The following is a 16,401-nucleotide window of genomic DNA, read 5'->3' as shown; positions in this document are numbered from 1 at the left end:
CATGCAAATGCATATAATCATGTTGACCAAGTATGCTTTCCAAGCTACCAGAGAACTGAGGACAGAGATAATATTTAGGGGTAAGACACAATCTTCTTTCCACTGGGCCCACATGAAGACGTAACCACCCTGATGCCCAGTTTGATTCAAGAACTGAAAGCTCAGTATGTGTCAATGTTCCCTTCACAAAAGTGCCCAGTTAGCTCACATTTTCGCAGAATTGTACCATAAGCCCTAGTATGAAAGGTGAGTAATATTAAGAATGTAGCTTTCTCAATTCCAGCAGGACCCTACTTTTTCAACGGGTCACCAAAAGTTAAGCCTTCCATAAAAAAACTACACATAAAGGGAAAAACACAGGTAGATAAGCAGCATTAGCAACTTATCTTGGCCAAATAAACTGGACTTAGAACAGGGGTATATGTGGTCTTTTCTTTCCAACCCAACCCAACCATCTAATAGTGCAATCATTTTTATTTTTAAAAATAGGAGTAACTTTCTCATTGTTTATAACTGTGACGTTCATGAATACATTTGTGCCAAGGACCCATCTATGGTCACTATGTCAGTGGTTCTTAAACTTTAGTGTGTATGATTTATCCAGAGCTATGTATAACGCATATTACCAGGCTTCATCTCAAGAGATCCTGATATAATTAAATTGGGGGTGGGGGAAGTATTTGCATTTTAAGATGAATTCTGAGATGAATTCTGATGCAGCTCCTTGACTTTGAGAATCATTGACAGAGTAGGTTGATGGATGATTACCCGACTCAAATTACTCCAATATGTGCTAAATGCAGAATACTTGATTAATAAGCACACAAACTTAGATATAGTTATTTATTCACTTAAAATATATCGCAGCCTAGCATACACTCATACTAATTTTTTTAGGCTTACATGTAAAGTAACTTTTAGCTATGGTTTCAACTACTACTTGGGAGACTGAGATCAGTAAGCCCTCCTGGGTATCCAAGGCACCGCTTTAGCATACTTTATGAAAAATCTGCATTTCATATCCTTCCAAAACCTTTGAAGAATGTGTGAAGCGTGTGCCCATGTCACAATCTTCAAATTTTAAGTCTCATCACTAGGCTATCAGTGTAATGCACGACCAGACTTCCTTAAAACCTCTCCCTCCTCCCCTCCCACTCAGTCATCTAATTCTTGTCATTTCAACTTAAGAATCTTTCTTTAGAGGGCGGTGGCGGCGGCGGCGGGCCCGGGGCCTTTTGTTTGGGGCGGCAGGGGCCCCGGAGCGGCGAGGCCTGCGGTTTCCCCTGCTCGCTCGGTACCAGCCGCCCCTCGTGGCGGTGGGGGTGGGGGTGGGGGTCCGCCCCCTGGGCCGGGGCCTCGTCTCAGGCGCTCGGGCCGGAAGCGGCCCAGCCACCGCCGGGAGTCGCCGCCACAGCCCTCTGCGCTCCGGACCGAGGCCGCCTCTCGTCCCTCGGGCCGACGCCATGAAGATCAAGGAAGCCAAGAAACCCTCTTTCCCATAGTGTGGCATGGACATCGGGGGAACTCTGGTAAAGGGCTCATATTTTGAACCTATCGATATCACAGCAGAGGAAGAAGAAGAAGAAGTTGAGAGCTTAAAAAGTATCCGGAAATACGTGACTTCTAATGTAGCCTATGGATCCACTGGTATTCAGGATGTACACCTTGAACTGAAAGATTTAACACTTTTTGGCTGGAGAGGGAACTTGCACTTTATCAGATTTCCGACCCAGGACCTGCCTACTTTTATGCAAAGGGGAAGAGATAAAAACTTCTCAACATTACACACGGTGCTATGTGCTACAGGAGGTGGTGCTGAGAAGTCTGAAAACGATTTTCACACAGTTGGAAACCCCCACCTGCACAAACTGGATGAACCTGACTGCCTTGTAAAGGGCTTGCTGTAGACAGATTCTGTCAGTTTCAGTGGACAAGCAGGGTGCTATTATTTTGCTAATGCCTCAGAACCTGAGAGATGCCAAAAGATGCCTTTCAACCTGGCTGATCCCTATCCACTGCTGGGAGTAAACACTGGTTTCCAGTCAGTATTTTAGCAGTCCATTCCAAAGACAACTATGAACAAGCAACTGGGACAAGCCTTGGAGGGGCTACCTTTCTGGGTCTATGTAGTTTATTGACTGGCTGTGAAAGTTTTGAAGAGGCTCTTGAAATGGCATCCAAAGGTGACAGCACCCAAGCTGACGAGCTGGTCCGTGATATTTACAGAGGAGATATGAAAGACTTGGTCTGCCTGGTTGGGCTGTAGCATCTAGTTTTGGGAATATGATTTACAAGCAGAAGCAAGAATATGTTAGTAAACAGCATCTAGCAAGAGCTACGTTAGTTACTATCACCAACAACATTGGTTCTGTGGCACGAATGTGGGCTGTTAATGAGAAAATAAACAGTTGTCTTTGTTGGAAACTTTATGTGTCGCTGCTCTCTCGATAAAACTCTTGGCATATGCACTGGATTACTGTCAAAAGGTCAACTGAAAGCATTGTTTCTAGAGCATGAGGGGTATTCTGGAGCAGTTGGTACACTTCTTGGGCTGCCAAATTTCAGCTAAAGCATCGGGTTTCTCTTTGTTAATAAATGTCATTCGAGAGGAACTGAAGACCAGAGGTGTTATTACTGCATTATTTGTCACTGGGAACCAAAGGATAAAAGAGTAGCACTATTCCTGTTGATTTTTAAGTGTCAGAATGGTAAGCTGCTATATGTTGCGATATTAAAGAGAGCTTCAGTAATGTGAAGTATATTTCTAAGTGAAATGCTTTCCCTTCTGTATACAGCCAGTGTTAAATCCTTAAATGCAATACAGCCTCTGATTATTAAGCCTCCTCTGAAAAAGATCTTCTATTTATTTTATTTTATGTAGCCAACATTGCAGTACTGCATGTTCAAACATGAATCTTAAAGTCTCAGAAATGTTTAGCTCATGAAAAGAATTGATTCTGAGTATTTTTTACAAGTCTGTTCTATGTGTGCTTTGGTTACTAGTAAGTGGACAGTAACATACCCTGTATTGAAACTCACTGAAATGGCAATCAAAGATGATCATTTTTATGTGATTTTAGAAATGTTAAAGCAATATTAATTATCCATTACTGTTTTCCAAACATATCTTCTCCCAAAAAGCATGTTTATGTGATCTTTCCCCAGAAGTATAACCTTTCTCAAATGCCATAATTTAATTGAAATACTATTGTTAAACATTAGCCTGAATTTTAAAATGAATCCTAGAAAATGCACATAATTGGTGATACTGCATTTTTTGTATTTTAAGTTTATCAGATAGTACATTTTAAAATGTTTTTTAATTGGACGCTTAATTACTTATTTGAAAGTCCATTCAGTGAGGTCCCAGGACTATTTGAATGGAGTATGGTTTATATGTATTGGTAGGGTTCTGTGCTCTTCTCTCTATACCACATTTATTATCTTAGGCCCAAAGTTAGCCATTTCTGTTTAATTAGGTCTGAACCATCAAAGCTAAAGACTGTCTTCTACTGTGAACAGCAACAAAATCATTTACTCTAAATGGATGTTATGGAAATTTAAAAGACGAGTTGTTTTGAAACTATGGGCATCTGAGGCTGTATTGCAGAATTATAAAAGGATCAGTGTTTCATACATTCTGGTAATAAAAGCATTATAGTTCCCCCCCCACACACACACACAAAAAAGAATCTTTCTTTAACTTGGTTTCTTCTCTCCATTTTCACTGTCAATACTTTAGTTCAGGATCTCATTAAGTCAAAACATACTAATCTCTTGTTGAAAGCCTTCTATCAGAATAAAATCAAAACTCCTATAGCATAGTGAACATGGTCCTTTTCAATCTGGCTCAGAGCTTTCTCTCCAGTGTCATCTTCTACTGTTTCCTGTTATTACCCTCTCCCCACCCTAACCCAAGACAACATTACAAACACATAGGTAATTCTGACAACTAGTGCCTCTACACATAACATTTTGCCTAAAGCTGTCTTTTACCTTATTTCTTTGCCTGGGAAATCACTGATCCGCCATTATTTTTGAGACCGTTCTTGATGTTTTAATGGCAGAATTCTCTGTGCTTTCCTTTGTTCTCCCATAACACCTGCTCATGCCTCCATAATAAACAACATGTTAAACAGTACTGTAATTATCTGTTTGATTGTCTATGCTCCTCCATTAATTGATCAATGGGTATACACTTCAGGCCTGTAAAACTTATTGCCAAAGACTGCTTCAGAAGGGGTTTAGCTTTCAGTTCTACTAGCATTTAGTTTTGAGTTCTACTTAGCAGCACATGATTGGGCTTGTTTCTTTACATCTCACCAATACTAAGTTTCTTAATCCTTACCACTTTGGCAGGTGAGAATATTTTTACAATATAGTTTTAATTTCTTTGCTTAGTAATCAGGTTGATCACTTTTTCATATTCATGGTAATGCCTATATGTTCCTCACTAATTTTTATATTGGGAAGAGTCAATTCCCTTTTTCTAAATGACTTATATAAGTACTCCATGCACAAAGATACTAACCCATCTTTCGCAGATGTATTGTAAAATATGTGGTGTTTTTAAACCTACAAGGCTTTAATTTTTGGTTAGTCAATCTTTTTCTCTTTCTTTGCTTTTATTATTAGGAAGTTCTTCTCTAATCCAAGATCAGATACATATTCCCCTATTTTCTTCTACTTCATTTATGGGTTTATTTTTGACACTTCAAGTTGTATATAACTTTACTATTTTTTTCCCCAATTAGTCTATTAATGTTCTAATATTTAGAACTGAAAAAAACAGAGATGAGATAATGATAAAATAATAGCTCCCCCCACCCTTAAGTTTTAACTGTATTGGCAATGCTTTATTTCTTAAAACTGAATAAACTAGTATTGGTTGCATTTTTGCTTTATACTTTTCTATGTGGCTTAAATAATTTAAAAAAAATCTTTAAAGAAAAAGATAATTAAAGATAAATGCCCTCAGCAGGGACCAGTATTTTGTGTCTTACACTGGAACAAATTAGGATCTCTCCAAACTGTCTTCATCAAAAGTCGGCATTTTATTCACAAATTTCTTACTTTTCCAGCATAGTATTTTTAATTCAAAATTACCGAGGAAACATTCTTCTAGAATAGCATTTCTATACATTGCTTTATAAAATGTCAATTAATTCAAGTCTACTTGAATCACTGTGAGGCAGTGAAGTATTACAGTTGAGAATGCAGGATCTGGAACTAGACTATCTGGATCTAAACTCATGGCTCTGCTACTTATTAGCTGTGTGACCTTGGGCACACAATGTTTCTCTGCCTTAGTTTCCTCATCTGTAAAATACAGAGATAAATAGCTAAATCACAGGGTGGTTATGAGGATGAATTAGTACAGTTAAAGCTCTGAGAAGAGTACCTAGCATATTATAATATGCCCTCGAAAATTATTTTATATGATAAAATTATGTTATTTTATATAATAATAGTAGCTAACACTTATTACTTTAAAGCACTTCACTACAGAAAAAGGGAAGTGCTGCAAAGAGAGGTAAAAGGAGAATCAGAACAAAGAATGTCACAGAAGCCAAAGGAAAAAAATATAATGATGCAGTTGTTAACAAAGGAATAAAAAAAAAGATTAGATGAATATTTATGGGTACTATGTTTTAGTGTGTATAGAAATATATATATTTGATGATGTCTAATGAAGCCAAACATTTGTTTTAAGAAAGACAGCATGTGAGTTAGTTCAACTAAAGCTAGACTGACTAGTGCTAGGACTAATATTAAATAAACACAAATGAAGAGCTAGATATTAAATTACTGGTGATACACACCAGAAAGTCTGTTCCTAGGTTTTCTTGGATAATCGTTTAACGCTCTACCCATTCTTCCATAGGAATAAGTTATAAATTAGTAGGGTACTGCAGACCATCCAGTCCAATGCTTGACTCCCCAAGAGCCATGCTACGCGACATCAGACTGCATACACAGGACAGATCAAGGAGCGCTGCTCCCTCACAGTTCTGCCAAGCAGTCATCTAAATCAGGTGCACACCTGTGGCGACAGGGCACTCACTATTCTACAGCAAGCCAATTCTTTCAATTTTGCAAATCTGACTGCTTGATAGTTCTTCCCAGCTGACTGAAAAATATGCCTCTCTGCTTAGTTCTTCCAAGGAAAAATCCTTTAAATCTTTATTGTTATTTATGATCACCCATCCTTTCAAAACACTTCCTCAGAAGACTAAAGTATCCTTAGTTCCTTCACTTGCTACATGTGTATGTAACACCTTCAAATGACCCACTACTCCCTCAGTAATTCTCTTCTGTATACCTTCCAATTTGTGTATGCTACTTGTAAAATGTGACACCCAAAATGGAATGCAAAAGGTAGGGTTATTCACCTAAGGACAGACACAGATACAATTTTGTGAGTTAATGAAGCAATGGAGGCACAGATGTTAAAAGCAATGGAAATAATGTTGCAGAGGCATAATAAAATGCAAAACTGTATTTTAAATTTGCCCATCTTTACATTTAAAAATTTAAAGAGCGTATTAGATTTTAAAATTCCAAAAAAAATCCCTGTACATTTTACAGTCAGTTTTGGTATTAGTTTTATCTACATGCATGGTTGTGAGAGAAAGAAATCCCTATTACTTACTGTTGCTATGCAAAATGTATTAAAAAAAAATCAGTGAAGAATGATTCGAAGGGCAGGGCCAGAACTAAAAAAAAAGTAACAAAAATCAAAAGTAAATGTGCTTTCAAATAAATCATAATGCTGAACTGGGGGGCAAGAAAATTATAAGTCAGCGAGCATGAAAACTTACGTAATTGAAAACATGCCTCACTTGGTCTGAAAACTGCTTCGTAAACTGTCTTAACACATGTAGTGAAATCATTAACTTGTCAAACAGCACAAAAGAATAAAATATACTAAAAAAACTATAGCTCTTATAGTCTTGAATCTAACAAATTATCTTCCTTTCTGGAGTCTCAAAAAGAAAAAGAGTAATACCTATTCTACTCCATGAGTATTTTAAAGATCAAATGAAAGAATATATAGAAAGTTAAAAGAGAATATATTGGATTGGCCAAAAAGTTCGTTCGGGTTCTCTCATAACATCTTACGGAAAAACCCAAACGAACTTTTTGGCCAACCCAACATATGGAAGCACATTGGAAGCTATAAAGCACTATATATTGTCAGGTATTAAAATAGCCTGGCATTTATGCATTAATGGTTCTACAATATTAATAACAGAAATTTAATTTTTAGATGTTTTGTACAGGGTACATGGAATGACCTTCAGTGTCTCTGAATTCTTTGAGTTTCTTCAGGTCAATTACTATCATATAATCGCTAATTCTACAATGTTTAGTTTTATCATAGCTCACACAAAAATTCAACATTTTCACTGCTGAAACACTAATTCTACCTTTGTCATTCTAAATTATTTCCTTGAGATATTAGTTTCAAGAACAGTTTCATACACGATGTTGTGGCTAGAATGAAAATATTTCTCATAATACAGCCAATACACATCATTATTCATATACTGAAGGTCCTGTGTTAGGGAAGAAAAAGGACACTTGAAATCAGATACATGATCTAAGTATATACTTTATCCTTTAGCTAACCAAATGTTCATTTCAATGGATAGCAGTATTTATTTATAAATACTGCATTAGCTAGTAAGTCAAGAAATGGTTATTCTGAATCAAAAGTTACTATAATGCAGCTATATGAAAATGGCTCCATCAAAATGTTTTTGTGCAATAATAATCTCTATCCTTACTCCATATTCCCAACTCCACCTCAATTATAAAAAATGCCCACTATATTCATTAGTAATATTTGCATTTTTAAAGCTGATCTGCATTACTCTTTAAATCTGAGACAAGTTATTATTTTAAACTTATAGATTTGATTTAAGATTTCAGTCCTGCCCCAACAAGTCTCTAACATAGGAGGTTTAAGAGGTTTGCAATAATAAAAACAATGTGTGTGCAGGTCTGTGTGTGTATCCTGTCTACTAAATCAATAAATTAAGTCAATGTGCTTATAAAATCCTAAAATATTGTGATTATGTATTGGGTTGGCCAAAAAGTTCGTTCTTATGGGAAAACCCGAATGAACTTTTTGGCCAACCCAATACATATACCTGACAAAAATGAGCCCTTCATATTATTTTTGGTTGAATTTCATATACGTGTGTGATTCAGTAAGTAAATTTATTACATCCAGCTGAATAAATGAATGATACATGCACAATGAAATAGTTTCAAACATTTGGTATTCCACAGATCATGAAAATACCAAAGAAAAACTGCAATTAGGAAAGTTTGTAATTTGAGTATAAACAGCAAAATATTTTTTTAAACACTTTAAGTTTTACCACATTTTAATTTATTACCTTGGTTTGTTTGGGGCAAGCTGTCGACTTGGCCGCCTAATAGACTGGTTTTGTTGTATTTTCATTGAAGTTCTAGGAGATGACCGTGCAAAAGGGTCTGGAGCTGGAGGCTTTTTAGGTATCTTTTTCACTAACCGACTAACCCACTTCTGCTGCTCTTCTGTAGAATTTGCTAATAACAATAGATTCTTTGCCGATGAAATATCATAGTACACTATAAAGAAATATTTGAAAAAGATTAATATGTTTAAAATGATCTGAACATAAATAATATTGATGGAGCAAGAAATGTACTATTTACCTTTGCAAGGTGCTATAATTTCCTCCTTTTTATCCATGTGATCTTTATGACATTTAATGTGACAGCGACGGCACTCTAAAGCAGGAGGAGGTTTAAACATATGCCACAATGGCTTCATACATGCCTCACAATTGGTTGGGAAATGATACAGAGTAGGAATAAATTCATGTCCCTTGTGGCAAATATAATTTGATTTTTCTCCCACCGGCTCCACTGGAAATTCTTGTTCCTTCTTACTTTCCCCTTCATTGGCATACAGGATCTATAAACACCAAAAAGAACAATGAATGATCTTCAAACATAGGTTATTTTTTATGTAATAATGATTTTATCGTTTGTAAATAAAATTAGCCTAAACTATTCAGTGAGAAGAAAATGCATTTGATGTTCTAATGTTACTAGGTTCAAATCAAGAGCTCAGATGAGAAAAGTCAGTAGCCAGTCACTTTGGTTCGCATTTCAAAAGAATCAATCCTGTTCAAATGATGCCTCCTTATTTTCTCCATGTCATCTTCCTATGTTTCAGCAATTTTATCAGAATAGGCTAGCAAAAGGTAAATCTGCACTTGATTAGTGTTAGGAAGTTTTTCTGGGAGGGAATGTTCAAAACACCTGAAGAGATGTGGCAATTATATGAATTGAGGCTCTGTGATTCTCAAAACAGACAACTTGGTGATAACTGCAAATATAGCTTTAATTGAAAAGATTTGTATTTGGAGAGTTGAGGAAGAAAGGAAAAGAGGAAAGGATGTATAATATACTCCAAATAAACATTCTAAGCATTCAGAAAGTAAGCAGCCAACTTTCCCACAGTACACCAAGCACAACGGCTTTTACATGGAAGGAACTCGGTAATTGTTGGTTTGACTAATTTTAAAATGGAAGTAATAAAGGGGAGAATTTGTCTTCACCTTAAATTGGAAGTACAAGGGCTCCTGGGGCAAAATTTAACTTCACAAGCAACTTTTTTAACTTTCTAGAGAGCTGAGCATAAAACTAAAAACAGGAGAACATTCATGCTCAAAAAATATCATAACCAACTTTGAACAAAAGGATATAGCAAAGGCTGGAAATGTGATATAAACACACTACAGAGTTTAACAAGTAAAATGGAGAGAAGAATTAAGATGTATCTAAATAGCATAAGCATGAAAGTCACAAAGGAACAAACCACCTTTAAATGGGACTAAAATTGAAAGATAATCTGAAAAAGCCCCAAGAATAAAGAAATTTGTTATATCATGTCATGCTGAGAATGTATAAAGGTGAAAAAAACAAAACAAACAAACCACAAAATAAAACGGTTTACCTGGAAAATCCTTGGAATTTCTTTAGCATCTGCTCTATATACATCTGTCTGTGTAACTGGTCGGACATGAAATAACTTACTATAAAAGATTTTTAATAAAGGAGTTAAGTATTACCAAAGGATCCAATTATTTTAGTTATCCTATACTTAAGTCAGAAATTAAAACTGACTACTTTGACCCTTGTTAGAAGGTCAGAGAATATCCTGCTCTATAAATTCAATCACTCCTTGCATTTTGAGAAATTTCCAGTAAGTCAGAAATTTTCTAATTAGTTTCAGAAAACAACATATTAAAGACCCATGAAATAAAGATGTTTTAGCCAACTCTATATCCCAGACTTTCATCTGTATGAAGCAAAATAAGAAAATGTAACAGTATGCTAGCAGCTGTACTATATGACTATATACATTGTACTATATGACTAATAAATTACACTAACTTGACGAAAAGGTCACGTTACTCTTAAACTTTAAAAGATAAAGTTCCCAAATATTCTAATAAAAATACTTACTCTATATCTAAAACCATGTAAGGATTAGATTGTTCTTTATCCTGTTCACTGTCATAGAAAAGGATCTTCTTACTGCTTACAATCACATACTGTTAAAAAGAAAGAGGAAAGGAATTAATGATTAAAGTTAATATATCTTATTTATTTTTCTTTGAGAATAAATTCTAAATTAGCAATAAAAATCACAGAAAATATAAATTAAATATCTAAAAAGTTATCTTAATGTATCCTTAAAAAAGTCTTCCTCAAAATAACAATAAATTTGTTTGTATACACTTTAAACAAGCAAATTGGGGGGGCAGGGGGGAATAAATTCAAATATTTTTTGGACTGATTTCGCTTCAAGATCCAATAGCATAAGTAACCTTATTGCTATGGTTTGGATGTTTATATTCCCCCAAATTCATATGTTAAATTCTAACACCTAATGGGATGGTATTAGGAAGAGGGGTCTTTGGAAGTTGATTAGGTCATGACACCAGAGCCCTCATGAATGGGATTAGTGCTGTTATAAAAGGGGTTCCAGAGAAATTCCTACACCTTCCACCATGAGGACAGAGCAAGAAGTCTGTAGCCTGGAAGAGGACCTTCACCAGAACCCAGCCATGCTGGCTGGCACCTTGATCTGAACTTCCAGCCTTCAGAACCATGAGAAATTAATTTCTGTTGTTGACAAGCTACTCAGTCTGTGGCATTTTTTTGTAGCAGCCTAAGGCTAATAGGACACTATCAAAAATGAACGTAATATCGATAATCATAGTACCAGAGGAAAAGAAACAAATGGGACTTTCTGTCATATCCAGAGTTGTTTTCCCACTGAAACAACAAAAGCACCAAGGTCAACAGGCTTCTATTTTCCTGACACCAAAAACTATTTTATTATTAACAACATGGTAGTGATGAAAAGGTTTTTTTTATCACTACATAAAGTATCTTACGTACATAAGATACATAAAATTATATTATTCCAAATCAGAAAGTGCAAACAAGTTTTATGTGTCTAAAAGTTCTAGTTATATATATCTTACAACTACAAAAGTGAAATGGCTGTAGCTAAACTAAAAGCAAAACCAAAGAACCATTTTCAAATACCTTTTTAACCCATCCAAACTTCTTAGTGTTGTTTCGCACAGGCAATGAAAGCCATCCTTCTAGTCTTGATTCTATAAATAAGCACAAGATATGAGAATAAATACAACAAGTCTCTTAAGAAAATGAGGAATTTAATAAACTTTTAATATGAAAGTCACAAATCAAATATGCCGTTCAGAATTTATCATTATACATCATCTAAAATATAATAATAATGCAGGATCAGTATAAGCAAGTTATATAATGCAAAACAAAATCCAGGTTATATCACACTGGAAATACATATCCTGTAGTTTATAACGTCAAATGCCCTGTTAATTAAATTCATGCATTTGCAAAGTTCCGCAGAAAAGTTGCAAAAATGAAAAGCAGCTCTCTATTCTCACCAGTACACCTGTATTAGAATCCTCTATTTTTCCTTTGGAAGAAGGCCTAATTACAGGTATAGTGCACATCTTCTTTGAAGAGAAAACATTTTAAGTGAGTAATTACGTGTTCAGAGAAAATGGACTTTTAGAATGGCTATAATAAAATGAAATAAAATTGTGTAAATTACAGATCAAATATGGCTCATAAGCAGCAATAAACCAAAAGATTCCCAAATTCCAATATTAAAATCAATAAGGTTCTAGTTCAACCAAGGAAACTCTTTGAACCCTTAGAATTTGTTCTAATGGTATTTGATCAGTTTATTATTTTAGTGAAATAAATAAGTGAAATAAGCATTTTTGGAGGTTACGCTAATAATAAAAGTGCCTATCACTTAACAACACTCTGTGTCTGAACTGTGCTAGACACTTTACATAACTCTTCTTTAACCCTCACAACAACCCCACAGAAGGTCACACGGGGACACGTCTCTGATTCCAAGGCTTATACTCTCTCTCTCACATCAATAACCTTCCAGACTCCATGAACAGAAATGCTGTCATTATAAACAGCCATATTCTCAACTGTCTGGACATGGTCCTATGCCAATTCAAGGGACTAATCAGATGACCTCTAACAATATCGTTAAGACTGAAATTTTATTGCTGAGATCTGAAACAACTTCAGTATAATCGCCTATGATTTATACTGATATATACCTGGGAAATGTGACGACAATGTAAATAAATATAGCTAGTTTACTTTGAATTCAACTAACAGATTAAATTTTACTTTACATTCAACTGCTTATACACTAGTTTCCTGTGGCATTTACTTTAAACGTTTTTTGTACTCACACTAACTTTGTGTTAAACATAACAGTTTATGGGTTTTCCATCTGGTTTCTTCACTTAAACTATAAATCTTTTCAGCACAAGGATCAGGTCAAATTGTCTTATGCTTTTTTTAAGGCCCAGCACAATGATGACGCAAGGAAAACCTAAACACATCCTCTAAAACAGTCTACACGTGCTTTTTCTGTACTGTCATTCTTGATATGAAACTTCAGAAAGAATTTCTTCTTGGTTAAAAATGGAAGAAACAGACAGTGAAACCGTATGTTCTTAAATGATATAAAGTACTGCTCCATTTCTTGTAAGCTGAAAAAATAAATCTATCAATTGTAATAGCAATGCCATGTGAAAATACTTTAAAAAACGAATTCTTTGTTCATGCAGCAGTTTCTTTTTAACTGAGACTTGTTAACTGAGCAACTTGTTAGAGTTAGTGAATATTAGTTAATGTTACAACAGTTTTTCAAAAGGACTAAAATTATGGGTAGTGGAAAAAAAACCGAGGCGAAAGACTTTCAGGATATCACCTGTACCATTAGGTTCCGATGAAATAGGTAAGTAAGGCACAGATTCTTCTTCTGAGTCAGAATCAGAGTCAAGAAGCATATGAGAACTGGAAGGCTTAGTGGCAATATTGAGAGAAGTAGAGGAACGTTGGTAGGTGAATGACATGGATTCCATAGTGTGTGACTGAGTGATATGAACTGAACACCCAACATAAAAGGAAGTAAGAATGCAGAAAGAAGTTAAAAATAAAATGAAAGCTTTAAAAGAGAGCTATGTACAATATATAAAGAGTTAATTTAAATAACTAAATATGTGAAATTTACATTTGTATTTTTTAATAAAAAATTTTGTGAAAAATAAATAAATAAAACAATTTAAATTGTCATTGGAACCTCCACTCTAAGGAGTAGGTTTTCCCTTAAAGAAATGACAAATATTTTTCCTCAAGAGCAAAGTCAGTCAATGTCTTAAAACAATCAATTGATTTAATTTAAGACAAAAGTAAACATAAGGACTGGAAACAAATCTGTACCTGGAAACCCATCATCTGCTTCGGCATCCCCTGGTCCACTGCCTATACTGGAACTATCCAGGCCAATATGCAAGGCCTGGAGCTGGGACCGCAACTGCTCAATGTCACTGTCTTTACTGTCCAGTGTCATCTGTAGTTCAATTCGAATCTGACTCTCTTCAGCTATTTGCTACAAGAAATTAAATTATGTTAAATTAACCGGATGTTATACATCTTATAATTTTGCTTCCTAGTTCAATAATACAGTAGTCTCTCCTAGTCCAAGGTTTCACTTTCTGTGGTTTCAGTTATCCAAGGTCAACTGCAGTCTGAAAATATTAAATGGAAAATTCTGGAAATAAACAATTCATAAATTTTAAATTACATGCCATTTCTGAGTAGTGTGATGAAATCTCACATTGCTTGGCTCTGCTTGCCTGGGATGTTAATCATCCCTTTGTCCAGCTTATTCACACTGTATATGCTACCCACCCCCTTATAGTATAGGAAAAAATATAATACGTATAGAGTTCAGTACTATCTGTGGTTTCAGGTACCCACTGGGGGTCCTGGAACATATCTCCCTTGCATAAGGGGCGACTACTGTAATTATTAATAGAAATGCTCCATAAGCTATAAAATATATAGACATGAAAATAATTCTACTTCTTAAAAAGAAGTCTTCAAAAAGTATTCTTACAGCCTGCATTTCATTCAGTTCTTTCTGATACTTGATCATCTGCTGAGTCAGTTTTTCACGTTCAGATTTAAGCTCCATATGTAGCTTTCTATTCTCCTTTTCTTTTCTCCGCACATCTGTGTCACTACCACGCTTGACAGGTTCTTTCCGATTCATGATCTCGGCCAACTTATTCACAGCCTTAAAAACATAAAGATAAGTATGTAAATAAATAAAATAAATTATGTTGATGATTTCTTGGTCATTCACCAACAGCAAGTTACAAAACCTTCCCTACACACAGGGCCACAAAGAAACACTTTCTATATTTAAGAATACACCCTCTTCATGACTCATCATCCTTTTCCAACCAATACTCTATTACTTTTTCACTCTCGTATTTTTTGAGAACTGTAATTTTAAATGTTCATAGGTTCACTCTAATGTCACCTTCTACCACTTTGGGTTTTTAGTTCCAAGACAGACTTTTACGAGGCAGATCTTCTTTTATCCTGGAAGAGAGTTTTGCACTGGCGTCACACTAATAAAACACAACATGTGTCCAACCACAGAGCAGAGCGTCTTGGGCCCCACAAGTATCCATGCTGTATATACGATCACGAGAGCTGAGGAAAGAACAGTTAACAATCACGAGGTCTTTTCAGAGTGACCCTTTTTTAGGCTGTCAGCAAATGGTCATTCTCTACCGTTTCTTAAAAGCAGAAAAATTTATCAGATTACAATAAAAAATTAGGATGGATTGTGATTCCATATGGAAAAATTAAGAAAAACTTTAATGAACACTGAACTCAACAATGTTAATCAAATCTAGTTTCTCCCAACCTGGTAAAAATCACATAATCCTGACTGTTCACAAATACTGATACAAGCAATGACTGCTACAGCCAATCTGTAATGTTAGAAGTAAAATGTAAAAAAGGTAAACTAAGAAAAATTTCAAAATCATATTTAGAGCATATTATACACACTTGAGTTTTGAGTGTTCTCTCTGTTAACAGTTGCTTCTCAAACTGTGCTTTAATAGCTGCAGCACTTATCTCTTCATCCTTCAACCGTGAAAGTTCTGAAACAGAAAAATGTAAAAATTATGCTGATAATTCAGCAACTGACAAGCATTAGGCATATTGAAAATAAACGTTGTTCTTATTAGTACATACGCTCTTGGGCATCTTTCCATTTGTTATTTAATTCTTCTTTCTCATTTGCAAGATTGGCAACATCACTAGTCAGTGTCCTATTAGTTTCTTCGAGCTAAGAAATGAAAGTAGAACAAAAATCATATCCTAATTTACAAAATGTTAAGTGTTAAAGCAGTACTTCAAAATGAAAATATCCTAGAATGTTGCTAAAACTCTTGTTTTTCTAAGTACAACTATCTCTACACTTCTTGCCTTTGTCCTACCTTACCAAACTTCACCCTTGATGAAAATTTTGCTAACCACACCGACTTCATATGCACCCCAGGAAGCCAAAAAATTGCCCTCTCTCAAAAATCCTTAGCAGTATTTTAAATGAAAAACAATTTAGTAAACTAAAAAAAGCAAATACTATAACAAAGCTCTGCATTCCATCATGCAGAATAAATTTTAAAACCATAATTTAATTTCTTACCAAACATTGCTTTGAAACAGAAAATAAAATTTTACTAAAGAAGTTGACATTCTTTGGTATTCACTTCAAATCCTATTCCCCTTCTTCCTTCCTGAAGGATATTTTATTGTGAATTATATGTTCATCCTTCCCAACCATGATTGTATACTTTTATTACATATACGTGAAATAATATAATGTGGTTTTATGTGATTCTAAACTGTCCACAAATAGCATCATACTGCGTT

At 35.1% G+C, this 16,401-nt stretch overlaps 1 protein-coding gene and 1 pseudogene across 2 annotated transcripts in view; one reads left to right on the top strand and one right to left on the bottom strand.

The window, feature by feature from the left end:
• ROCK2 (Rho associated coiled-coil containing protein kinase 2) overlaps positions 1 to 16,401 on the bottom strand; it is a 137,356-nt gene that overhangs the window by 4,958 nt on the left and 115,997 nt on the right. For both annotated transcript variants that reach the window (XM_024737698.1, XM_024737699.1), the window contains 9 exons: positions 15,721 to 15,814; positions 15,532 to 15,626; positions 14,564 to 14,743; positions 13,885 to 14,053; positions 11,623 to 11,693; positions 10,531 to 10,619; positions 10,019 to 10,097; positions 8,710 to 8,971; positions 8,409 to 8,622 (listed from right to left, as the gene is read on the bottom strand). In XM_024737698.1, the coding sequence (XP_024593466.1) occupies positions 8,409 to 8,622; positions 8,710 to 8,971; positions 10,019 to 10,097; positions 10,531 to 10,619; positions 11,623 to 11,693; positions 13,885 to 14,053; positions 14,564 to 14,743; positions 15,532 to 15,626; positions 15,721 to 15,814 (1,253 nt within the window). The remainder of the gene's footprint in view (positions 1 to 8,408; positions 8,623 to 8,709; positions 8,972 to 10,018; positions 10,098 to 10,530; positions 10,620 to 11,622; positions 11,694 to 13,884; positions 14,054 to 14,563; positions 14,744 to 15,531; positions 15,627 to 15,720; positions 15,815 to 16,401) is intronic.
• On the top strand, positions 1,270 to 6,166 carry LOC112394773 (pantothenate kinase 3 pseudogene; annotated as a pseudogene).

This window comes from Neophocaena asiaeorientalis, unplaced genomic scaffold, assembly GCF_003031525.2.
Source record: "Neophocaena asiaeorientalis asiaeorientalis breed wild unplaced genomic scaffold, Neophocaena_asiaeorientalis_V1.1 scaffold396, whole genome shotgun sequence".
NCBI classification, from domain to species: Eukaryota; Metazoa; Chordata; class Mammalia; order Artiodactyla; family Phocoenidae; genus Neophocaena; species Neophocaena asiaeorientalis.
This window is presented reverse-complemented; position numbering and strand designations above follow the sequence as displayed.